At 38.1% G+C, this 26,979-nt stretch overlaps 1 protein-coding gene and 1 non-coding gene across 2 annotated transcripts in view; both read right to left on the bottom strand.

Moving 5' to 3' along the window:
- ZNF280D (zinc finger protein 280D) overlaps positions 1-26,979 on the bottom strand; it is a 113,970-nt gene that overhangs the window by 66,024 nt on the left and 20,967 nt on the right. The window contains exons 3-6 of the mRNA XM_008143177.2: positions 18,092-18,238; positions 14,058-14,123; positions 13,821-13,960; positions 2,275-2,392 (exon numbers count right to left, since the gene is read on the bottom strand). Of these exons, the coding sequence (XP_008141399.2) occupies positions 2,275-2,392; positions 13,821-13,960; positions 14,058-14,123; positions 18,092-18,227 (460 nt within the window). The 5' untranslated portion in view covers positions 18,228-18,238. The remainder of the gene's footprint in view (positions 1-2,274; positions 2,393-13,820; positions 13,961-14,057; positions 14,124-18,091; positions 18,239-26,979) is intronic.
- On the bottom strand, positions 11,717-11,791 carry MIR9229A-1 (microRNA mir-9229a-1). The gene has a single exon (NR_130526.2). It is a non-coding gene; the product is annotated as a microRNA mir-9229a-1 (primary transcript).

Here is a 26,979-nt window from a genome sequence, read left to right as displayed (position 1 = left end):
ATCACAAGTAAGTGACACCCCAAAAAGTGAGTATCAAATAACTGTTATCTAAATAGAAAACCATTTTAGCCACTAATATTACTATTAAAACATTGGGGGAGGTTTGGTAAATTTTCTACATTGATTTGTTAGAAAATAACTTAAAAAGTCCCAAAAATCTTGTGTATCTCTATTTAGTTAAATATTTGAAATATTTCAAAATTGCTAATATACAAAGCATAACTGCTTTGATTACAGGTAATTTTCAATTACATAAAATTTTTTCATAGCAAACTATTTTATATACGTTAATGAAGATTTTTGTTATCTACACTAATAAAAGAGAAAGATGCAAATTGACTGTATCTCCACGACGCCCACCAGCCAATCAGGAGTGACTATGCAAAGTAAACTGACACAGATGGAAGGTTAATTTGCACACATGGGCGCGGGACCCAGGCCACTCCGAGTCTATAGGCCCTGAGTGGCTGGGATCCCAGAACGCCCCTGGCCACCAGTGGCCAAGCAGCCCAGGTCACGGGACGAGTGGCCAGGGCCGTCAACTGGGCTGGGTCCCAGGACAAGCAGCAGGGAGCACCAAACGCAAGCAATAAGCAGCCCAGGTCCACGCACCCCAGCCCAGCGGACACAGTGAACACCGGGCCGCCAGGCTTGGGGGCGTGCCCCCAGCAGCCAGGGACACGCCCCTAGCCCAGTGGACACAATGCAGGGGATCCTCTGCGCATGGGCTGCAGAAGAAACCACTTTTCTTTTCTTTTTTAAAAAAATATATTTTATTGATTTCTTACAGAGAAGAGGGGAGAGGGATAGACTGTCAGAAACATCGATGAGAGAGAAACATCGATCAACTGCCTCCTGCACACTCCCCACTGGGGATGTGCCCCCAACCAAGGTACATGCCCTTAACAGGAATCAAACCTGGGACCCTTCAGTCTGCAGGCCGATGCTCTATCCACTAAGCCAAAACAGTTTGAGCGTAAACACCTTTTCTGACCGGCTCACTGGCTAAGCTCCCTGTACACAGAAACTTGCAGTGTTCTTGGTAACTTGGGTTATAAGAATCCAAGAAGGTGATCTACGGTTTTTCCACCATACTCCTGGAGAAAAAAAGGAAGGTCCGCTGCTGGAAGGGCTAAGAAATATCATATCCTGCCCTAGCCGGTTTGGCTCAGTAGATAGAGCCTCAGCCTACCAACAGCAGGGTCCGGGTTCGATTCTGATCAAGGGCATGTACCTAGGTTGCAGGCTCCTCCCTGGCCAGGGCCCAGGTCAGGGCTCATGTAGGAGGCAAGCAATCAAAGTGTCCCTCTCACACTGATGTTTCTCTCTGTCTCTCCCTCTCTCTCTCTTCAACACTCTCTAAAAATCAATTGAAACATATCCCCAGGTGAGTATTAAAAAAAAAAAAAAAAAGGAAAGAAATGTCATATCCTATGAAAGACACATCTTGAAAATGCCTAAAGAAAGTTGTCATTTTTTCATGGTGAAGGGACTGGAGTCTGTGTTGATGAAAACACCTTGGCAGTTGCGGTGGCTGGCAGTGGCTGCAGAAGCGGGGTGATTGGGATGGTGCCTTCCTCTGTTCAGCCTGGTCACCTCCCAAAGAGGGAGGCTAGACTGCAGCTTAGGAAATCCCCTGAGGGCTCCCAGTCTGTGAGAGGGGGCAGGCTGGACTGAGGGATAACCCCCCCAACCCAGTGCAGGAATTTCATGCAGCAGGCCCCTAGTTAGTATATAATCAAAGAACTTTAACTCTTCTTCAAGGGACATTTCATTACTCCTTCAAAGGCCATTTAACGAATACTAACTATATACAAATTTATTATAACCACTTTATAATAGCACTCTATAATCATATTTATCATATGTCAATCATTAAATTAGTAGAAAGACACTAAGTTAATTAAAACATTAACTATAATCATACTTTTTCACACTCGTCATCATAGAAGGTAATTAGTACTTCCTTTAACAGAGTATTCAGGTTATCAGAGGACTTCTCTAACTTATGGAAATTATTTTCAGCGCATGTTTAGTGCAAGTGAGAACAATCTCAAAGTCAATTAGCCTACTTAATTAAAAGGAAGAAGTAAAATATGCTATCATTAAATAAGATTTAAAATGACCCAAGAAAGGCATGCAAGGTTAGCACCATTCTACTTTACTATATAAAAAACTGAACATGAAGAAAAAGACTTCAAACAGAAAGTCTATTTCATATGCATATTCACCAAGTTTCTTTTTATAATTTTTTGAAAAAGTACTAAAACCAACCTGTTATAGAAAGTGTCGGTCCCCCTTGGTAATGTGATAATCCTGTATCCTGGGTCAAGTCAAACAGCAACTCTGTAGAATTACTAGATGCAACGTGTGATGAGTTTGGTATGTAACCCTGTTAAAATATTTCAAAGGAGGAGTATTACATTTATTCAACACAGTTATAATTATCCTGTTTCATACTTTTATAAAATTTAACTGCATGCAATATTATAATAATCATCTTTGATGACTCAATTACTAATAACTTATAAAACACAAAGATAATTATTACCATCTGCCAAAATTACCATCTTCTAAAGCTGAAAGCAAACTGAGAGTTGGCTTATTCCTGACTAGTTAATTAAAACGAGGGGGCAAGTTCTAGCATAAGTTTTTTTAAAATATATTTTTATTGACTTTTTACAGAGAGGAAGGGAGATGGATAGAGAGCTAGAAACATCAATGAAAGAGAAACATCGATCAGCTGCCTCCGGCACACCCCCTACTGGGGATAAAGCCTACAACCAAGGCACATGCCCTTGACCAGAATCGAACCCGGGACCTTTCAGTCCACAAATCGACGCTCTATCCACTGAGCCAAACCAGTCAGGACATCTAGCATAATTTTTTCAAGGTAAAATAAATATATAAACCCGTTTTAAGTCAGTGAGATTACTGTACTTTATAAAGCTCCTAAAAATTCAGTATTCCCATAAAAAAGCAAGTAACAAAACTTAGCAAAATCTTTGGGTAAATGCAAGGAAAAGTAAATACAAATTTAAAAACTTCTACACCTGTATAAACCACCACCCCCCCAACCGACAAAATATCAGGGCAAACAAACTGGGGATCAATCTGCAGTATTACCCATTAGGGTTAGGCATGATTATATCACACTAGTTGCCTGGTGCATGGATTCGGGCACATTGAAAGGACTTCAATGGTTTTGGCATTTTATATCCATAGTTACTTGTTATATGTGTTCATTTTATATTTAGTGTGCCTTTTTAAAATTGTTAACTATTTTTGTATGTATTTTACACCCTTGTATTGCATTACAGACATACCATCTCTCAGCAAGTCAAAATGCTGCCAGTTTTATTAACTTGAATCCTTATCTTCTTGATACGACATTAAAGAAACAAGAGTAGTACTATTTCAGGCGTTAAAAGAGGTATATTAATTCCAAAGGGAAAAAGTAGATTGAGCATCTTGGGTGTTAAAAACAATGTTCAGAAACTTAAGGTCTAAAATAGTGAATTAGTTATACCCACAGTCCTCAAGTTCAATTGTTATAGTGACTCTCTGTGACAAAGTCAGATTGAATAGTGTCCAAAAGGAGATACAGACCAAATGCTGTTTGACTTTAGAGGAAAGAGCTCATGCTGTTAAGAAGAACCTTGCCAGAGAAACCTTCCTTGAAATAACTTTAAAATTGGATCTAGAAATATGCTTGGGATTATATAAGTTGGAGATCTATATAGCCAGGGAAAGCAACTCCAAGCAGAGGAAGCACTTTGAACAAGGTAAGGGCAAGACTCAATAGGGACTTACATTATATACACTTAAGGAGTGTTGCTCTAATGAGCAGCATTTTCTCTATCAAATCACAACAGTCTTTTCCTGTATCTCTTTCAGATATATTCTATTTTCTCCCAGCTTTCAAATTGAGCTGTGACATATAACATTGTGTAAGTATAAGGTGTGCAATGTGATAATTTGATAAATGGATCTATTGCAAAATATTAAAAAAAGAAAGTTTGTTACAAGAAATATTTTAATATCGCTATTTGCCCTTTCTCTAAAATAGAAGTGTCAGAGATGAAAGAAAATTAGTAAAATGTATATAAAATAACACATAAATTGATTAATAAACAAACAATAACAACATGATATAACAATTACAAAGACATGATATAAAAACAAAAACATTATATAAAAAATTAATAAAAACAATGGCTGATAAATTGATTAAACTTATTTTAATATCTCCCTGTATACCACATTAAGAGTAAAAACACTTTCAGAATGCTTGACTAATTTCTCTTCTGATGAAGTATTTACAACTTTAACTTTAACATCCCATGCTCTTTGAACTCAAGAGAAAACAATGTATAACTGACCATTTCCGAAAACAAGTTCAGGTAGGAATCTTCCTACTCTGTCTAGAGTTTGTCCTTGTGATTTATTAATAGTCATTGCAAATGCTGGCATCATGGAAACTGTCTTCAAATTAATTTAAATGGGAGGCCAATGTCAGATGGAGCAAATCAATTCTTGGAATCAGAAGAACCTCTTCTTCCGCAGATCCTGTTAATACTTCCGCTTCAATTATGTTAGGTCGCAATTTTTTTATAAGAAATCTAGTACCATTACAAAGACACCATTTACTATTAAGATTTCTCAGTACCATGATGATTGCACCAATTTTCAATTTTAATTTATGACACAGCATTCCCGAAGGAATAATACTGTTAAGAAACGTGATAGGAAAATTCCTTTTCCGCATCATATGTTGAATCAATGGAATCATCAGGCAAATAAGTGTGAAAATTTACATCGAGTATATCCAAAATTTCTTCTTTTATTTTATGAACATGCTCATTTTTAGGACAAAGAATCACCCATTTAGATATATTTTTAATATTACCTATAGATATACTATTTCCAAAGGTAGCTTCAATAATAGATCCATTACAAATCATTTCATGGGGGATTTAAATAATATCCAATCCAAGAGCTTTATATGTATCGTGCATGCGTGAGTCGTTTATTTTTAAACTAGAGGCCTGGTGCACAAAATTCGTGCACAGAGGTGAGGGTCCTTTCAGTCCAGCCTGCACCCTCTCCAATCCTGCATCCCTCTTGCAATCCGGAACCACTGGCTCCAAAGCACTCCCCTGCCTGCCTGCCTAATGCCCCTAACTGTTCCCCTGCCGGCCAGATCGCCCCTAACTGCTCTCCCCTCCTGGCCTGATCCCCCCAACTGCCTAACTGCTCTCCCCTCCTGGCCTGATCGCCCTAACTGCCTAACTGCCACTTTCTCCCTTCTCCCATGGTGCCAGCCTTCTCCCTTCTGCCTTCTCCCGCGGCCTCTGCAAAAGGGACTGCGGTGATGGACCAGCCCTCAGAAGGATGTCCAGAAGGATGTCCAGTCTAATTAGCATATTACCCTTTTATTAGTATAGATGGTATGAGTTTTAGAATCATCTTTATTGGAAAAATGTATAAGCCAAGGATCAGGAAGAGAAAGAATGGGTTCTTCACTCTTTCCACCATAGAAACCTATGCTGGGCCATGGAATCTCCCATCTCACAGGGTAAAGACAAAAGCTGCCTGATCGGCAAGGTGAACAAATAAGAAAAACTGGCAGGCAGGATTTAGAATGGAAGCTGTTTAAAAGAACGATCTAGGCCAGCTGGAGGCCTTAGGGCTCAAGGGAAGCTCCAGCCCTTCCATGAGGATGGTCCCAGTAAGCAGAATGATCTCAAGAGTAAAAAATATGAGATGAATCATGTGGTAAAGTATAAGGCAGTATAAATTTACATTAACACACATGTTTAGTATAACTAATTATGAAAAGTGTGGTTATATAATTTAGAGATATACTGTATACTCCAATACTATTATATATTAAATATACTGATACACACAATATATTCAAATGCTATTTATAAAAGATCATCATTGAGGAGAATAAACTCTGTGACTTCTGGATCATTCTATACATCATAACATCTAACATGCAAAAGCTTTAAGATTAGCAATGCTTAAAAATTTAAAGGGGCCCTGGACAGTTTCGCTCAGTGGATAGAGTGTCAGCCTATGGACTAAAGGGTCCCAGGTTCAATTCTGGCCAAAGGCACATGCCCGGGTTGTGGACTAGATCCCTCCCCCGAGTAGGGGGTGTGCAGGAGGCAGCCAATCAATGATTCTCTCTCATCATTGATGTTTCTATCTCTCTATCTCTTTCCCTTCCTTTCTGAAATCAATTTTTTAAAAAACTAAAAGGAAAAAGTCACTTTAAGAATGGGCAAAGGACATAAACTGAGACACTTCAAAAGCAAAATACAGCCTGGCCGGTTTGGCTACGAGGCTGAGCATCAACCTATGAACCAGAAGGTCATGGTTCCATTTCCAGTCAGAGCACATGCCTGGGTTGCAGGCTCAATCTCCAGTGTGAGGTGTGCAGGAGGCAGCTGATGGATGATTCCCTCCCATCATTGATGTATCTATCTCTCCCTCCCTCTCCCTTCCTCTTTCTGGAAATCAATAAAAACATATTTTTTTTTAAAAAAAGCAAAATACAAATGACCAATACATAACAAAAAAATTTTTTCCAACTTACTAGTCAAATAAATACAAATAAAGGCAATGGCAACTTGTAAGTACTGAACTGGCATTGTTTTAAAGATGATAATATCAAGACACTTGGGGGAGAGGGCAAGTGCCGAGGGGGGTAAAGGGAGGCCGGGGGGAGGTCAATGGAGAAAAAAAAAGGAGACATATGTACTACTATTTGTAATACCTTAAACAATTAAATTAAAAATATATGTGATAAAGTTAATTATTAGTTAATATACATTTCAATAAATAAATAAATAAATAAATAAATAAATAAAGATGATAATATCTAAAACAAAAAGTATCCAGGTCATGAAGGACAGAATCAGTAACTACAGAAAATGATGAGGAGACTAAGAAGAAATAACTAATTGCTATACCTATGATCCTGAATAGGATCCTGGGAATGAAAAATGACATTAATGGAAAAACTGGTAAAATTCAAATAAGGTCTGCAGTTAGTTAATATTGACTACTGATTATGATAAGAGAGATGTTAGTATTATGGTAAACTGGGTTAGGCGTATATGGAATTTTTTTTTTTTTATGGAACTTTGTATTATTTTCCATATAAGTCCAATATTCATTTGAAATCAATTAAACATTTAAAATTTTAAAAGTAATGATAACATTTTAATAGCAAAGAAATTTAAATGCAAATAAAGTAATAGTAAATATTATCATTACTTTTTAATTTTTGCAAATAAAGGCAATGGCAATCTATATGTCCAACAATGGCAGAATGGTTAAAAAAATTGAAGAACAAACTATCATGCAACCACTAAGATCATATTTTTTAGAAGAATCCAAAGAATATTCAAAGTAGAATGTTCAGTGAAAAAAGAGGGATACATGTCTGTATATAGCATTTGGTTCTGATTTGATACACTGTATACCAGTGGTCGGCAAACTCATTAGTCAACAGAGCCAAATATCAACAGTACAACAATTGAAATTTCTTTTGAGAGCCAAATTTTTTAAACTTAAACTTCTTCTAACGCCACTTCTTCAAAATAGACTCACTCAGGCCCTGGGTATTTTGTGGAAGAGCCACACTCAAGGGGCCAAAGAGCCGCATGTGGCTCGCGAGCCGCAGTTTGTTGACCACAGATCTAGGAGGAAAATATTCAAAATACATCTGTCTCTTTCTAAACTTTCCCCCCAAAAATAAACATTATTTTAAAGTAAAAATGTAAAAGTTTTGTTTGTTTTGTGCTAATAAGTTGAGGAATAACTACATTTTTAAAATTTTGTTTTGCTACCAACTTTTCTATTGACATGGATTTGTTAAATTATGAAAACAAATGGGTGAAGGGAATCAAAGGTAAAAAATTCCACCCATAAAATAAGTCACGGCAATGTAATTTACAGCATTGTAACCACAGTTAAAAATAGCCCTGGCCAATGTGGCTCAGTGGTAGAGCGTCTGCTGCTCACCGACGGGTCTTGGGTTTGATTGACACTCAAGGGGACCTTTCTCGGTTGCAGGTTTGTTCCCCGGCCCTAGATGGGGCACCTCCCAGAGGCAACCAATTGATCTGTCTCTCACATCCACATTTCTCTCCCGGCCTCCTTCTTCCTTTCTACTCTCTAGAAATCAATGGAAAAAATATCCTCAGGTGAGGATTAACAAAATATCAACAACAACAACATACTGAATATTTGAAAGTTGCTAAGATATTAAAATTTCTTATTTAAAAAAAATCCATACATATGGTGATAGTTGTTAACTAGACTTACTATGGATATCATTTTGCAATATACTATATACAAATAATCAAATATTTATGTTGTACACCTAAAATTCATATATTGTTAATTATACCCCAAAAGCAATTAATTAAGAGAAAGAAATGGGTCTTTCTTATCACAGCCTGTACACATTGCAGATCTGTGACTAAATAAATGAAGGCTATTGTTTTAGAAAAAGTTATAGAAATAGGTATTGAAGTAACCCAAACCACCCTTAGTATTTGAGGCCTAACAGGAAGATAGCTGCATTTGAGCTTTACCATATAGTATTTAAAAAAATCAATAATGCCAGTAATATGACTTAATTGTAACCAACCACAATCTCAGTTCAAGATAAATATTTTCTCCAAATATTTGCCCTTCAAAAAATGGAAAATATTGACTTGCATTTTCCAAAATAGTACTTTAAAAGAAATATAAAGTTAATACTGATAACACTTTCTTAGGGGACAACTCCGGTTAATTACCACAATTTCAGAGCCCAGGTTCATGTTATTCAACATTAACTGATTAAAATAATTCGGCAACAGGGTATTTTAACATTTTATAAAATAGTTTGGAAAGATATCAAATACAACAGTAAGGCATTAGACTGGGATTAAGAAAACCTGCACATTTATTTATGAAACCTTGGGCAAGTCACTTCTGAGTTTCAAGTTAGTCACCTTTCAAATTTAAACGTACTTGCACTTTAAATATACTTGCACTACACAGTACATGTATGTTTCAAATGTACTTGCAATTCACAGTGAATGTATCAATTAAATCAAGTACTTGACTAATAAAGGCCAAATATTATACACCATTCTATAAATGTATAGACTGGCTAGTTATGTAAGGTTCCTGATATAGCCCCAAATTCTTATTGCTGGGGCTAGAATTAGAACCCAGGTCTGATTACAAAGCCTATGCCCTTAGGCTATATTACACTGACTTTATAGGTGATAATAGATCCCTGCTATCTAAAGGAGATGCTAAAGTATAGAGACATTCCATAAAAAAAGTAAACATGCAAAAACAGGACATAAAATGGAAAACTATAATTTATTAACAACAGTTGCTTCCAAAATTCAGAGTAAATTCCCTTAAAGTGTATTCTCAATTCATTCCAGAATACATCTGTCATTCTTAACTTTAACTGCACATTAGAATCACTTGGGAGAGTTGTTTAAATGCATAATTTGAGGACCCACTCAGACCAATTGGTAAAATCTCTTGTTTAAATACTCTCCAAGATTGGGAAACACCAATTGAGGTGCTTTGATTTAAAAACTATGCCCATATAAATAAAACACCATAATTTAGAAAGTTTTAGTTTCTAACTTTTGTAACACCAAAGATACCACCCCACACTTCATTTTTTTTCTGTCTGAGTCCAATGCTGGAAAGATTTCTCTAGCAAACTGAATTAAATAACTAAAATTCTATTTTTGGTATTCTATTCTCCAAATGCCAAACAGCTTACGATAAGCATTAGAAAACTACTGACTTAATGTGATTCCAACTAATAGCAAATAATCTTTATATTTTGGGTAGCTTTCCATCTATCTTAGCATTCAATATAGCCTACGGAACTTAAGAAGCCAAAATTGAGAGTCAGTAATCTGGGTAAAATGTCTCATTTTAGAAATAAAGAAAGTGTGGCTCAGAGAGGTTTGACAATGGTTAAGAGGAAGGCAAAATCAGCATTCAAGTCTCTTGCTTCAATCTAAGTCTTTTAAATACTAGTTTAGGGCTCATTTCACTATTAATCATTACTTCCGAATGCTGAAACCACAGAAAAGAATTCGCAAAGGGGGAGGAGGAGTTGGTGGGAGGTAGGTGTCTGCCCAAAGACATTCTTATTTTTTATGATATACTGTATAATATCTTCAAAATATAAATGGAAGGTGCATTTATTCAGCCATAGTTTTTAAAGGCTGTAGTCTTCCTTTTCATTTTTATGTAGGCTAAAGTTAAATTTAATAACTCTCCTATAAAAGATACCACCTCAAAATATCTATTTTTAGTGCTAAGAGGTAAGTGGATTACCTTACAGTAATAAGATATGAAATACAGAAAAAAATAAACTATTAATACTAAAAATATTTGGGGTCAATGTGGTGTTAAACCTGATTATTTGCAAGAAAATGTATAGGTGTTTTGGTAGTTGTTTCCCTTACTGCCAAAACAACATAAGGAAAATTAGTAAATTTTGTCTCTAAGGCCAATGTCAAATAGCTTATTATAAAAATGAAAAGAAAAAAAAAGAGTGAATTTGATTTTAACTTATATCAAAGAATATATTTTGGGTAACTTTTTGTTTTAATACTCTAACTCCTTGGTTTCAGGACCGCTTTACACATTTAAAAATTACTAAAGACCCAAAGGAGTTTTTTATTCAGGTGGGACATATTCATTAATATTTGCCATATTAGAAATTAAAACAGAAAAATTTTAAAGTATGTATTAATTTTATTTTAATCAAAACCTGCTATAGTCTGATATCTACTTCTGCTTTTAATTTGTTATGAAATGTCTGGTTGAAAAATATAAAGAAAATCTGGCTTTATAAATATATATAGTTGAAAGGGGGAGTATTTTAATAGCACGTTAGGATAACTGTAAATGCACTTCTTTAATACTACACCAAAATTCAACAGTTGGTATTTTCTTAAAGGTTTGTTGGAATGCAAAATCTTACTCCTTATCACTAAACTTTGTATTTTGTTACATTAAAATCTATTAGTCTATCTTACACTTTGAAAGGATCTTTCTTTCATGCATGATTTTGTGACATCATGCATTGGTTATATGGAAAATACTGGTTTCTTTGAATTATGCACATCTTCCAAATCTTGACAGAGGTCAGTATACAGTAACATAAAAATTTAATTATAATACTACCTATAAGTAACTGGACTGTCTGGTAGCGGGTAGAACTCAAGGGCTGCTTTCTCTCAGAGGTGCTTACAGCGATTACCGAGGGACACTGAGACCCAGGGGCCTTTTAGGGCAGGGCTAACGGTCAGCCATTGCTGTTTGCTCCGCCCTGAGACCCCGCCCCACCCAAGCTGTGTGCAGAGGCTTTTGCATATGAATGGGCTGGTCCTTTGAAATCTAAAATTACCTAACAAAGTCAGAGACCCAGAACATCCAAAAGAAGGCCCAAGGCCCCAGAGCAGCTTGCATTGCTTCACAGCTGGGCCTCATCTGGGCACCTCCAAACCCCAAACAAAGAAGAGGAACGTGCAGATCTCTCTGTAGCTCCTGCTGGGTAGTCTCAGGCAGAGGCTAAATTTGCACCTCCTTGGAGATCCAAGAGCCAGTGTACCCAGTGGTCAGAGTGGGACCATCCAGATTACAACTCCTCAGATCTATAAGAGACACACTTAGGGGGCAGACTCAGTGAGCACCAAAGCCCCACTGAAGCAAGTATTGCCCCATAAGGGTGTCTCCAGCACAGAAGTTCTCCCATCATAGACACAACTGATCCTCAGACAATTGGCCTGGAGGTCAATTCCTCCCAGTGATACCAACAACAATCAAGGCTTAACTACAACAAGACTGTGCACACAGCCCACAAAGGGGTGCACCAAGAGTGACCACCTCGGGTAACTGGGGAGGCTGAGCCACCAGGCCCTATAGGACACCTAGCATGCAAAGCCACTCTATCAACTCAGGGAAGCAGCCAAAATGCAGAGACAAAGAAACAGGTCACAGATGAAAGAAATGGAGGAAAGCAAACTACTGGCTATGGAGTTCAAAACGACGGTTATAAGGTTTTTCAAGAATTTTCTAGAAAAGGCCGATAAATTTAGTAAGACCCTTGAGGATATGAAAAAGGCCCAACTAGAAATTAAGCATACATTGACTGAAATAAAGAATAATATACAGAGATCCAACAGCAGACTAGAGAATCCCAAGAATCTAGTCAAAGATTTGAAATGCAAAGAAGCAAAAAACACTCAACCGGAAAAGCAAAAAGAAAAAAGAATCCAAAAATATGAAGATAGTGTAAGGAGCCTCTAGCAACTTCAAGCATACCAACATCCAAATTATGGGGGTGCCAGAAGAAGAAAGATATTGAAAACCTATTTGAAGAAATAATGATAGAAAACTTCCCCCACCTGGTGAAAGAAATACACTTACAAGTCCAGGAAGCGCAAAGAACCCCAAACAAAAGGAATCCAAAGAGGACCACACCAAAGACACATCATAATTAAAATGCCAAGGGCAAAAGATAAAGAGAGAATATTAAAAGCAGCAAGAGAAAAACAGTTAGTAACCTACAAGGGAGCAACCATACGATTGTCAGCTGATTTCTCAACAGAAACTATGCAGGCCAGATGGTAGTGGCAAGAAATATTCAAAGTGATGAATAGCAAGGACCTACAACCAAGATTACTCTACACAGCAAAGCTATCATTCAGAATTGAAGGGCAGATAAAGAGCTTCACAGATAAGAAAAAGCTAAAGGAGTTCATCACCACCAAACCAGGATTACATGAAATGCTGAAAGGTATTCTGTAAGAAGAGGAAGAAGAAAAAGGTAAAGATAAAATTTATGAACAACAAATACATATCTATCAACAAGTGAATCTAAAAATCAAGTGAATAAAAAAATCTGATGAACAGAATAAACTGGTGAATAGAATAGAATCAGGGGCATAGAAAGGGAGTGGACTGACAATCCTTAGGGGGAAAGGCGTGTGGGGAGTGCAGGAAGAGACTGGACAAAAATCATATACCTATGGATGAGGACAGTGGGGGAGAGGGGTAAGGGCATGGGGTGGGGTGGGAATGGGGTGGAGGGAAGCTATGGGGGGGGGGGAGGGAAGGAACTACAGTAATAATCTGAAAAATAAAGATTTATTTTAAAAAAATAAAAATAAATTTAAAAAAAGATAGGCAGCAGGGGAGGGCAGTTGTTGGCAATCAGGCCTGCAGGGGAGGGCAGTTGGGGGTGACCAGGCCAGCAGGGGAAGGCAGTTAGAAGTGACCAGGCCAGCAGGGGAGGGCAGTTGGGATGACCGGTCCAGCAGGGGAAGGCAGCTGGGAGGGACCAGGCTTGCAAGGGAGGGCAGTTGGGGGCAATCAGGCCTGCAGGGGAGGGCAGTTGGGGGAGACCCAGGCCTGCAGGGGAGGGCAGTTGTGGGTGATCAGGCCAGCAGGGGCGAGCAGTTGGGGGTTTTCAGGCAGACAGGGGAGCGGTTAGGGGGTAATCAGGCTGGCAGGCAGAAGCAGTTAGGGGCAAATCAGGCAGGTAGGCAGAAGCAGTTAGGGGCAATCAGGCAGGCGAGCGGTTAGGGGCCAGCAATCCCGGATTGTGAGAGGGATGTCTGACTGCCTGAGGGGTCCCAGATTGGAGAGGGCTAAGGTACACTCCCCTCCCACAATGCATTAATTTTGTGTACCCGGCCTCTAGTTTGTAAATAATATCCAAGGTATGCCTGAGCTGACTGTGTAGTTTCAGAAACACTTACATGTTTAGACAAAGGCTGAACAATAACAGAATTATCTGAAGATCTAGATTCAGGATGAAAATTTACTGGCAAGGCAGCCACTGGATTTGATGTTGGGTTCGTGTAGTGTTGACTTGTAGGCTTGAATGCAGCAGTAATACCTGTATTTCAAAATTACAAAATATATTGAATATATTTTTTTATAATCAATATCAAAATACTTCACTTTAAAATTAAACAAGTAAAATAATACTGTACCTCGACTGAGTGCGCCATTCTTTATTCCTCTTGAGTATGAGCTGGGGTTTACTCTATTCAAAATATCTAAAAAAATTATATTTATTTTAAAATTTGTTTGTTTGAATGAAATATATATTAAGATAATATAAATCATGAACTGAAAACAAATAGATTCCTGAAAGAAGTTTATAAGTTATCACTAATTTTAAAATACAGTTAAACATATATATATATATATTTATTTATTTACTAAAGGAACAAGATTATAAGCTTTAATTGTTGCATAGTATTAGAACAACCTTTTTAACTATAACTCAAAATCCAAAGGCCAAAAATAAAAAATTGTTAAATCTGACTAAATATAAGTCAAACCTTTTACATGGCACAGAAATATTCCACATTATTAGTAAAACTTTTCCAAAAGTACATTCATATACAACTTATAATTGAAGTATATGTCTTTCTTTGAGTGATGATAGGGCTGTATATACACTCAGGTTCCTATAACTCAAAATCAAAACCTTGCCCAAGGTCCATATGCCACTCACATCCCTTAAAGCCTTTACGTGACCTTATGAGGGATCTCATTGGATTATCTGCACCATTACTCTTGATTTCTGAAAGGGAAACTATCAGAGGCTACAGACTAAAATGAACCTACAGTTTACCAGAGTATCTTATAACTTAAGGAGTTTCAAATCTACCACTAAAACAGAAGTCAATGTGAGCCTAATATGACTTTCAGGATCAGTTTAAAGCTCCTTATTCTTACATGCATATAAACTCTGTAACTCTTAGGTTACTCAATAATCAAACTAAAATTTGGAAGCGTGGGTTTTGCCTAAAATTGTTGGTTAGAAAAAGGTAAAAGCACAAACACTCGAAACATCATTAAAATGTCCTTTTCTTACGTCACAGTAAAAAATAACCAGATCCCATAAAATAATCCTATAAAGTAAAGGGGCCACACAGAAGTAGGCCTATTATCTGATAATGACAATGTAGTGTTCTATAACTAAGCCCTACATATGTCTTATTGAAGAAACAACTCTGCTCCAACAACTTAACACCATTTTCATTCTGAAATTCATGATTAAGTATTTACCCAAACCAACAAAGAACTATTATTAATTAACATTTTATGGCCTACACATAACCAACAATACAATCATATAAATTCTATATCTTAACAGTTCAGAAAAGAAATTCTATTTTTTGACGTAATTATTTTAAAACTAATATACACTAGTAGAGGCCCAGTGCACAAAATCGTGCACCAGCGGGGTCCCTCAGCCTGACCTGCGAGATCAGGCTAAAACCGGTTCTCTGACATCCCCCGAGGGGTCCCGGATTGTGAGAGGGCGGAGGCCAGGCCAAGGAACCCCACCAGTGCATGATTGGGGCTAGGGAGGGACCGATAGGGGCTGTGGAGGGACACGGGAGGTTGGCCAGCCAGGGAGGGACCACGGGATGTCTCGAGGGCGTGTTCAGCCCATCTTGCTCAGTCTCGATTGGCCAGACCCCAGCAACAAGCTAACCTACTGGTTGGCGCGTCTGCCCCCTGGTGGTCAGTGCACATCATAATGAGCAGTGAGTGACTTTAGCATATCATTAGCATATTATACTTTGATTGGTTGAACAGATGATCAGACACTTAGCATATAAGGCTTTTATTTTATAGGATTCTAGTTGAATACTGTTAAATCATGTACAATCAGTATAAAATCAACTTGAATCTTAACTGTCATGTTTTCAATAAGAGAAGTTCAATAACAATTTTACAATATGGTAATATACCAGTATAAAATATCACAATTACTAGAAACAATAATTAAAGAGAATATATAATTACTAGAGGCCCGGTGCATGAAATTTGTGCACGGAGGGCGGTTCCCTCAGCCCAGCCTGCACCCTCTCCAATTGGGGACCCCTTGGGGGATGTCAGACTGCCTGTGGGATCGGGCCTAAACCGGCAGTCGGACATCCCTCTCGCAATCTGGGACCACTGGCTCCTACTGCTCACTTCCTGCCTGCCTGATCACCCCTAACTGCCTTCCCCTGCTACCTGGTTGCCCCTAACTGCCTCTGCCTGCCTGCCTGATCGCCCCTAATTGCCCTCCCTGCCGGCCTGATTGCCCCCAACTGCCCTCCCCTGCCAGCCTGATCTCGCCCCCAACTGCCCTCCTCTGCTGACTAATTTGGTTCTGACTGGTTGGTTTCTATGCCAGTCAGCATAGAAACCTCTGCCTCCTAGGCAGCCACTGGCTCCCCACAGCACCCAGACTGGGTTCTGATTGGTCGGTTTATATGCCAGTCAGCAGCAGAAGCTCCACCTCCTAGGCAGCCAAAGGCTTTCCACAGCACATTTGGTTCCAATTGGTCGGTGTCTATGCCAGTCAGGTCAGAAACTCCGCCTCCTAGGCAGCCATTGGTTCTTCACAGCACCCACATTTGGTTCTGATTGGCTGGTTCCTATGCCAGTCAGCATCTCTGGTCCTATCAACGGGGCCTGATCAAAAAGGTAGGATTGATCAGCAGCCCCGGTGGAGGCCTGGAGAGAAATGGAGGCGCGGCTGCTAGCCAGACTGGGAGAGAGAGAGAGAGGCAAGTGCTGATCAAAAGCTGCCACAGAGGCAACAGATCAGTCCCTGCTTCTCTCTTCAGGCCTCTCTCTGGCCCTGATTCGCAGCCCCCTCAGGTCCAGTTGGTCGAGCCTTGGTCATTACTGGTGGTTACAACCCAGGGATTTTATATATTAGGATGTTCTACTATCATCAACAAGTATCATTCAATTTATAATCAAAGTGGCACTCCAATTAGAACCTCCATGAGAGATTATTAATTTGCCAGAGGAAGTGGTATTGAGAATTAAATTGTTAAGTTATTATCCCTCTGATAAAACTGAATAAAAGTGCCCTTACAAGTTTAGGGGCAACAGAAGAAAGTTATCAGGCTTTCCAAATATTTCAAAGTAACCTCTTTTTTAAAAAAAGCGCAAAGAGCAAGGGATTCTTTTTTAAAAATACCTGTATTTTTATTGACTTTAGAGACAGAGGAAGGGAGAGGGGGATAGGAATAGAAATATGGATGGGCTGCCTCCTACACACCACTACTGGCAATCCCACAACCCAGGCATGTACCCTTACCAGGAATCGAACCGGTGACCACTCAATGCATGGGACGTCACTCAATCCACTGAGCTACACCGGCAGGGCTAAAGTAGCCTCTTAATCACACTTTTAAGCACTGTCTTGGTAAGAAAATCTAAAATTTATACATTATTTCTCTACACTTCTATATATTTTTGAGTGAATATATTTAAAGGTGTTATTGCTCTTTGCTTTAACATTATAACAAGGTCAAATCCAATTTCTCTAACTGAAATCTAGAATCTACAAAGGTATCAAGATGTTCTGTTAAAAAACCATAAAGATTTGTTTTAACTGCTATGTCATCCAAATATAGTAGTTGTAGACAGTGCCCTTCTTTTTCATGAATATAAATGCAAGTTGCTGGAAAATAGATGTGATCAGAAGCACCTTTTAGCATACAGGCCAGAGACTGCAATCATTCACTGCCTATACATTTTGTATCTATGAATGAATGACATTGCGATAAGGCAGTTGCCTGGAATTGAGAACCCCTATCTGAGAATAACACAAACTTATTTAGTACATTCTGACATTTAAAACAAAGTATTCTAAACCCTTTTTTCCCTCTACTTCTGAGTTTAAGTGGAAAAAAGAATAAATAGAAAATTTAGCTCCACAAAAATTATGATTTCTAATAAAAAAAGACCTCCAATGTCACCAGCTAATCTTAGTCCATTTCTTTTTCTCAGATCTGATATTTTAACCTCTTACCTCCTCCCTCAAGTACCCAATCACATCCCCACCCTGTTTCTAAAATTCTTACTTACCTCACACCTAATCTTTCATTCCCAACTCTTTACAGAGAAGCAAGGACATAAGTACCTCTAAGCCAGTTTGTAAATTTTTTCCATTAGAAACAGTATTTTATAAAACTTGGCTTCACTAAAAGTAAATGCTTACTTGAAATTGCTGGTTTTGAACTTGATATCTCTCCAACAAAGATCGGTTCATCATCATCATCATCCTCAACCTCTTTTACTTTCTTCTGCCAGGGTTCCAACTCTTCTTCTTCACATTCCATAAAGAGTTCTGCCATTTTTGACTTACCTAATTTTTAAAAGGAAAGCAAATCTTATTTTCAAAAAGAAAAATACATTTTTAATACATAGTATATTTAAATTCTACTTTAATAATCCTAGTAGCAATTTCTGAACTGATATTTGTAGTTAGTACATGGTAGCAATAGTGAGAAACTCAGAACTCATTCTCCTAGATGTTAGATAACTAGATAGATACATAGGTATTTAGAGATAGAAATAGGTAATGGCTGACTAGTTAGTTACAGTGGACCGAAAATTTAGGTACAATCAAAGTGAGTTTCAGTCGTATGCCTGAAATATGAGTGTATCTACAAAAATTATTTCACTTAATCATTATCTGAAAAAAATAATATTAACAAAAAGGAGATAAACTTAGAATAAGAGGCAATAGGTGGGGTTCTCTCCCTCAAGAGCATGCATACACCTTTTCCATCCTTCTCTCCTTCCCCCACAAAGCATGTAACCTTTACCTTTCTCTCTCCACTGGCCTTTCTTTTGCCTTTGTAACTTGTTTCCTAAAACCATTTCTTCTACAGTTCACTTCTACCTCTATGACTCTCTGAATAAACTTTTGCTTATAATTTGAAAAAATGAGGCAATAAGTGGAAAATATACTACAAAAACTGAACCAAACTTAGGAATGCCAGGCATAAATAGAGCAAAGCAGGAATGAGGTGCTAAACAAAAACAGGGAACAAACTCAGGCTTATTTCATGCAGGGCAAATTTCTCACCTGAAGATACAGACCAAAGAACATATAGTAAATAATAACAATCCTAGATGTTCTGACCAAACACAGAGTCCCCAGGAAGCATTTTAGTGCCTTGCTCTTATATGGATGGACAACCAATAAGCACCATTAATTTCAGGAAAACTTCCTATTTTCAGACCCAAATCAATAAAACAGCTAAAAGAATCCTAAAGAAAAGAGGCAACACAGACAGCAAGAAAAATATTAGAAAAAATATAATTAGCATATTTAGACGTATAAGACAAGAAGGAATGTTATAAAAAGTAATATTCAGAAAACAAAATATAGGATTAAGAATATGATAATAAAAAATTTCCAACTCAGTTTTAAAAATACTGAAACCACAAGTGGGTTCTTTTGAAAGCATAAACAAGATTGATCAACCTTTAGCCAGACTCCTCAAGAAACAAAGAGAGGACCCAAATAAGTAAAATCCGAAATGGAAGTGGTGAAGTAACTGACATCACAGAAATACAAAGAATTATAGGAAAATACTATGAACAACTATATGCCAACAAGCTGGAAAATGTGCATGAAATGGAAATTTCTAAAATAAATACAATCTTCCCAATCTAAATCAAAAAGAAGCAGAAAACCTGAATAGGCCAATAACTGAGGACATAGACGCAATAATAAAAAAAAATTTCCAGCAAACAAAAGCTCTTGTCCAAATGGCTTCACGGGCGAGTTTTACCAAACATTCAAAGAAGAACTAACACCTATCCTCCTCACACTATTCCAAAAAAATCCAGGAAGAAGGAACACTTCCAAACTCTTTTTCTGAGGCAGCATTATCCTAATTCCAAAACCAGATAAAGACATTACAAAGAAAGAGAATTAAAGGCCAATATCCCTGATGAACATACATGCTAAAATCCTCAACAAAATATTAGCAAATCAGATCAAGTGATATATTAAAAAGATTACACAACATAACCAAGTGGGATTTATTCCAGGGATGCAACTATGGTACAATATTCAAAAATCAAAAGAACTAATCCTGGAGATCCAAGAGGGTGGGGGACAAGAAGGCAGTGAGGGAGATAGTGTGTGAGTGAGCGAGAGAGTGAAAGGAAAGTGCGTGGATGTGCAGGGAGTGTGTGTATGTGTGAGTGAGGGACAGTTATATTCCACAGGTCTGTAGGGGACTGGTAGACCAGGCTCTACTACCGCCTTATATCTGCTGTCTACAGGAGACCCACCTCAGAACAAAGGACTCACACAAACTGATAGTGAAGGGATGGAAAAAATTTTTTTCAGGTGAATGGAAATGAAAAAAAAGCTGGGGTAGCAATACTTATTATCTGACAAATTAGAACTCAAATTGAAGGCCACAGTAAGAGATAAGGAATGCCACTTCATAATACTAAAGGGAGCAATTCAACAAGAAGATATAACTCTGGTAAACATATATGCACCCAATACAGGAGCACCTAAATACATAAAAAAACTTCTGGAAGATATCAAGGAAGAGACTGACAACAATACACATAGTAGGAGACTTTAATACCCCAGTAACACCACTGGATAGATCCTCTAAACAAAAAATCAGCAAAGAAACATCAATCCAAAATCACTCACTAGATCAGATGGAACTGACATCTTCAGAACCATTCACCCCAAAGCCACATAATATACATTCTTCTCCAGTGCACACGAGACATTTTCAAAGATAGACCACATATTGGGACACAGGCAAAGTCTCTTCAAATTCAAGAAGATTGAAATCATATCAAGCATCTTCTAAGATCACAATGGCATAAAATTACAAATCAACTACAATAAAAACAATGAAAAAAATCAAACATTTGGAAGCTAAATAGCATGCTATCAAACAATGATTGGGTTACCAAAAAAAATAAAAAACATACTGGCTGGTATCAAACGACAATGAAAACACAGCAATCCAAAATCTATGGGACACAGTTTCAGCAGCCTTGAGAGGGAAGTTCATAGCTCTACAGGCCTACATTAAAAAAAAAAAGTAATAAATTATCTGACCTCTAACCATACAACTCAAAAAGTTAGAAAGACAGCAACAAGAAAAGCCCAGAGTGAGCAGAAGGAACAAAATAATAAATATCAGAATAGAAATAAACGACAGAGACAAAATAAAAATAAAAAATATACATATAAAAGATCACAAAACTAAGAGCTGGTTCTTTGAAAGGATAAACAAGATTGATGAACCTCTATCCAGTCTCATCAAGAAGCAAAGAGGACCCGAATAAACAAAATCAGAAAGAATGAAGTAACAACCGATACTATAGAAATAGAAAGGATTATGAAAAAACACCATGAACAACTCTATTCCAACATAATGGACAACCTAGACGAAATGGACATATTCTTAGAAAAATACAAGCTCCCAAAACACAATCAGGAAGAATAAAAAAACCTGAATAGGCCGAAAACTACCAAAGAAATGTAAGCAGTGATCAAAAATCTTCCAGCAAACAAAAGCCCTGGACCGGACCACTTTACAGGGGATTTGTACCAAGAATTCAATGAAGAACTAAAACCTATCCTCCTCAGACTATTCCAAAACATTCAAGAGGAAGGCACACTTCCAAGCTCTTTCTATAAAGCCAACATAACCCTAATTCCAAAAACATCACAAAAAAAGAGAACTACAGGCCAATATCCTGCTAATAAAATCCTCAACAAAATTCTAGCAAATCAGATCCAGGATTACATTAGAAAGATCATACACCATGACCAAGTAGGATTTATTCCGGGATGCAAGGATGGTACAATATCTGCAAATCAATAAATGTGATACATCACATAAACAGAGAAACAAAAATCACATAATCATATCAATCGATACAAAAAAATCATTTCACAAAATCCACCACCTTTCTTCATAAAAACAAAGTGGGAATAGAGGGACCATATCTCAACATAATAAAAGCCTTATATGACAAATCTACATCCAACATCATACTCAATGGGCAAAACTAAAACCGTTTTCCCTAAGAACAGGAAGAAGACAGGAATGCTCACTTTCACCACTTCTGGCTAGCACTTCTGTTCGATATAGTACTGGAAGTGCTAGCCATAGCGATCAGACAAGAAGAAGAAATAAAAGGCATCCAAATTGGAAAAGAAGTAGTAAAAACGTCCTTATTCACAGATGACATGATACTGTACATAGAAAATCCCAATTACTCCATCAAAAAACTACTAGACTTAATAAATGAATATGGCAATGTAGCAGGATACAAAAATAACACTCAAATCTATGGCATTTTTATACACCAACAGTGAACTCAGAGAAAGAGAAATTAAAAAAAACACAACAACAATCCCATTTACCACTGCACCAAAAAAATTAAGATACCCAGGAATAAACTTAACTAAGGAGGTAAAAGACCTGGACTTGGAAAACTACAGGACATTGAAAAAGGAGACGGAGGAAGACATAAACAAATGTAAGAACATACAGTGTTCATGGATTGGTAGAATCAACATCACTAAACTATCCATACTGCCCAAAGCAATCTCCAGAGTCACTGCAATCCCCATTAAAATACTAACAGAATATTTCAAAGACCTAGAACAAACTCTGCAAAAATTTATCTGGAATTAAAAAACAAAAGACTCATGAATAGCCACAGCATTCCTGAGAAAGAAGAACAATGTTGGGGGAGGAGATCCAAGATGGCGGCGTAGGTAAATACCTAAACTGCTGCCTTGCACAACAATTTCAAAACTAAAACTAAAAGACAAAATGTCTATCACCCAGAGCCACGGGAAAGCTGGCTGAGTGGAAGTTCTACAACTAGAAGGAAAGATAAAAGAGCATTCAGGGCACAAGTGCTGAAAAGCTGAGGTATGGAGGCGCGCGCGATCCGGGCTGGCGGCGGGCGTTGCTTTCTTCAACCCAAAGGGAGACAAGGTCCCGATTTCTCTGAAATCCAGTTTCTGGGGAGACGTGGGGGACCCAAACTCCTACAGGGAGAAGCTGGACTGTCTGCCGTCGGGTCGGAAAGTGAGGGTGGCTTGCTTGCAGAGTTGCGCGCAGGAATAACTGTTTGCTGCGCTGGAACGCTGGACACGGGGACGCGGTCGGAAGCGCGAGGACAGCTGGCTAGCAGCCATCGCTGTTTGCCACACCCTAGCATGGTGACGCCCTGAGACCCCGCCCCGCAAAACCTACAAGCCCACCCAAGCTCCAAGCAGCGGCTTTTGCATATGAATGGCCTTCCCGATAGCAGCTTAACCTAACAAACTTGCAACCTGGTTCAGACAGCTCCAAAGCCTCCAAGCCCCAAGCAGGGAAGAGAGGACTGTGGTTCTCACTGTAGCTCCTGCAGGGTGGCCTCAGACAGTAGCTGACCTGCACCCCATTGGAGATCCAGAAGCCAGTGTACCTAGTGGTCAGTGTGAGACACCAGATTTCAACTCCTCACATCCATAAGTGACACATTTGGGAGGCAGACTCAGTGAGCATCAAAGCCCCACTGAAACAAGGCCTGCACCATAAGCATGTCTCCAGCGCAGCAGTTCTTCCATTATAGACACAGCGGATCCTCACAACCAATTGTCCTGGAGGTCAATTCCTCCCAGTGTACCAACAGCAATCAAGGCTTAACTACACCAAGACTTAGCACTCAACTCACAAAGGGGTGTACCAAAAGCGTCCACCTCAGGTGATTGGGGAGGCTGAACTACTGGCCCCTATAAGTCACCTACCACACAAAGCCACTCCATCAACACAGGGAAGCAGCCAAAATGCGGAAACACAGAAACATGTCACGAATGAAAGAAATGGAGGAAAGCAAACTACTGGACAACAGAGAGTTCAAAACCACATTTATAAGGTTACTCAAGAATCTTCTAAAAACCGCTGAGAAACTTGATGAGACCTTCAAGGACCTTAATGAGAATGCCAAAAAAATGTAAAAGGACCAGTCAGAAATTAAGCATACACTGTCTGAAATAAAGAATATACAGAAACTCAACTGTAGATCAACGTACCCCAAGAATCAAACCAAAGATCTGCAATATGAGGAAACAAAAAACACCCAACCAGAAAAACAAAAAGAAAAAAAAAATCCAAAAATATGAAGATAGTGTAAGGAGCCTCTGGAACAACTTTAAGTGTACCAACATCTGAATTTTTGGGGTGCCAGAGGAAGAGAGAGAGCAAAATATTGAAAACCTATTAGAAGAAATAATGACAGAAAACTTTCCCTACCTGGTGAAAGAAATAGACTTACAAGTTCAGGAAGCGCACAGAACCCCAAACAAGAGGAACCCAAAGAGGACCACACCAAGACACATCATAATTAAAATGCCACGGGCAAAAGACAAAGAGAGAATATTAAAAGCAGCAAGAGAAAAACAGTTAGTTACCTACAAGGGAGTACCCATACAACTGTCAGCTGATTTCTCAATAGAAACTATGCAGGCCAGAAGGGAGTGGCAAGAAATATTCAAAGTGATGAATAGCAAGAAACTACAACCAAGATTACTCTACACAGCAAAGCTATCATTCAGAATTGAAGGTCAGATAAAGAGCTTCACAGACAAGAAAAAGCTAAAGGAGTTCATCACCACCAAACCAGGATTACATGAAATGCTGAAGGGTATTCTTTAAGAAAAGGAATAAGAAGAAAAAGGTAAAGATAAAAATTATGAACAAAAAGACATCAAATACATACCTACCAACAAGTGAATCTAAAAATCAAGTGAATAAAAAATCTGAAGAACAGAATGGACTGGTGAATATAATAGAATCAGGGACATAGAAAGGGAGTGGACTGACAATTCTCAGGGGGAAGGTTGTCTGAGGGTTGCGGGAAGAGATTGGACAAAAATCTTACACCTATGGATGAAGACAGTGGCGGGGGGTAAGGGCATGGGGTGGGGAATCAGGTGGAGGGGAACTTTGGGGAAAAAAAACAGAGGAACACCTGTAATAATCTGAACAATAAAGATTTATTTAAAAAAAAAAAAAGAACAATGTTGGAGGGATCACAATACCAGATATCAAGCTACCAGGTGTACCGGTTAATAATGCGGATTTTGTAATCAAAGAAAACACAATAATTTCAAGAGAAACATCCTAAGTGCTTTATTCAAAGTAATGTCCATTGCTAGCTACACATTTCCCCATCTTTCCGGTAATTTGTGGATACTGTCCCAATAGAACTTTTCTTGTTTTGAGGCAAACCATTCAGAGACCCAATTTTCCACTTCTTTGTACGTTTTGAAGTGCTGCTCAAAAGTGCGTGTGCCATCGATCGGAACACGTGGTAATCTGAAGGAGCAAAGTCTGGTGAATATAGCGGGTGGGTTAATACTTCCCAGACAAGATCTTTAATGTGTTTTTAACTGGTTTTGAAGTGTGTGATTGTGCGTCATCATGAAGCAAAATTACTTTGCCGTGTCTTCTAGCACATTCTGGTCGCTTAATAATCAAAGCATGTTTCAAATTGATTATTTGTTGTCAGTAGCGTTCAGTATCAACGGTTTCACCTGGTTTTAGAAGCTCATAATACACCACATCTTCCTGATCCCACCAAATGCAGAGTATTGTCTTCTTTCTGAAGCGATTTGGCCTTGCAGTTGATGTTGATGATTGACCTGGAACAACCCATGATTTTGTGCATTTAGGATTCTCAAAATAAATTCACTTTTCATCACCAGTCACAATTCAATGCAAAAAAGACTTTCTTTCATGCCATTGAAGCAACATTTCAGTGATGACTCTTCAGTTTTCCATTTGTCTTTCGTTCAGTTGATGTGGCACCCATTTTCCTTCCTTTAAAATCTTTCCCATTGCTTGTAAACAATCGGAAATTGTTTGCTGAGCAACATTTAATCTTTCTGCAAGTTGTTTTTGAGTTTGACATGCATCTTCATCCAATAATGTTTGTAATTGTTGGTCTTCAAACTTTTTGGTTGACCTGGACATTCTTTGTCTTTCACATCAAAATCATCACTTTTAAAGCATTTAAACCAGTGTTCACAAGTATCTTGAGATGGAGCATGTTCACCATAAGCTTCCTGAAGTATATGATAACTTTCAGCAGCACTCAAAATATAAGTAATGAATTAAAACTTCCCACAAATGCTCTTTTTTTGGCACGAAATTCAACATTTTTAAGCATAAAAATAACTATGATATTAAAGCCTTTAGAAAATTTGACATATGAAGTTTTAAAGCTTGCTGTCAATACAACAAAATAACATACATATCAAATCGCATATATAGCAACATATGTGTCACTCCATCTATTGAAAAAAATCCGCATTATTAACTGGTACACCTGGTATATTACCAAGCCACGGTTCTCAAAACTGCCTGGTACTGGCACAAGAACAGACATATAGACCAATAGAACAGAACAGAGAATCCAGAAATTGACCCAAGCCATTATACTCAATTAATATTTGACAAAAGAGACAAGAGTATACAATGGAGTCAAGACAGTGTCTTCAATAAATGGTGCTGAGAAATTTGGTCAGATACATGCAATAAAATGAAACTGGATCACTAACTTAAACCATACAAAAAAACAAACTCAAAATGGCTAAAGGATTTAAGTGTAAGACGGGAAGCCATAAAAATCTTTGAAGACTCCATAGACAGCAAAATAGCAGACATATGTCGTAGCAATGTCTTTACCGATACTGCTCCTAGGGCAATGGAAACTAAGGAGAAAATAAACAAATGGAACTACATCAAAATAAAAAGATTCTGCACAGCAAAAGAAAACAACAAGAAAAGCCCACTGCATGGAAGAACATATTTGCCAATGCTCTCTCAGATAAGGGTTTAATCTCCAAAACTTACAGAGAACTCATACAACTTAACAAAAGGAAGATAAACAATCCAATAAAAAAAAAAAATGAGCAAAGGACCTAAATAGACACTTTTTGAAAGAGGACATACAGAAGGCCAAGAGACATATTGAAACATGCTCAAAGTCACTAATCATCCGAGAGATGTAAATCAAAACGACAATGAGGTACCATCTCACACC

This window comes from Eptesicus fuscus, chromosome 5, assembly GCF_027574615.1.
Source record: "Eptesicus fuscus isolate TK198812 chromosome 5, DD_ASM_mEF_20220401, whole genome shotgun sequence".
NCBI lineage: Eukaryota > Metazoa > Chordata > Mammalia > Chiroptera > Vespertilionidae > Eptesicus > Eptesicus fuscus.
This window is presented reverse-complemented; position numbering and strand designations above follow the sequence as displayed.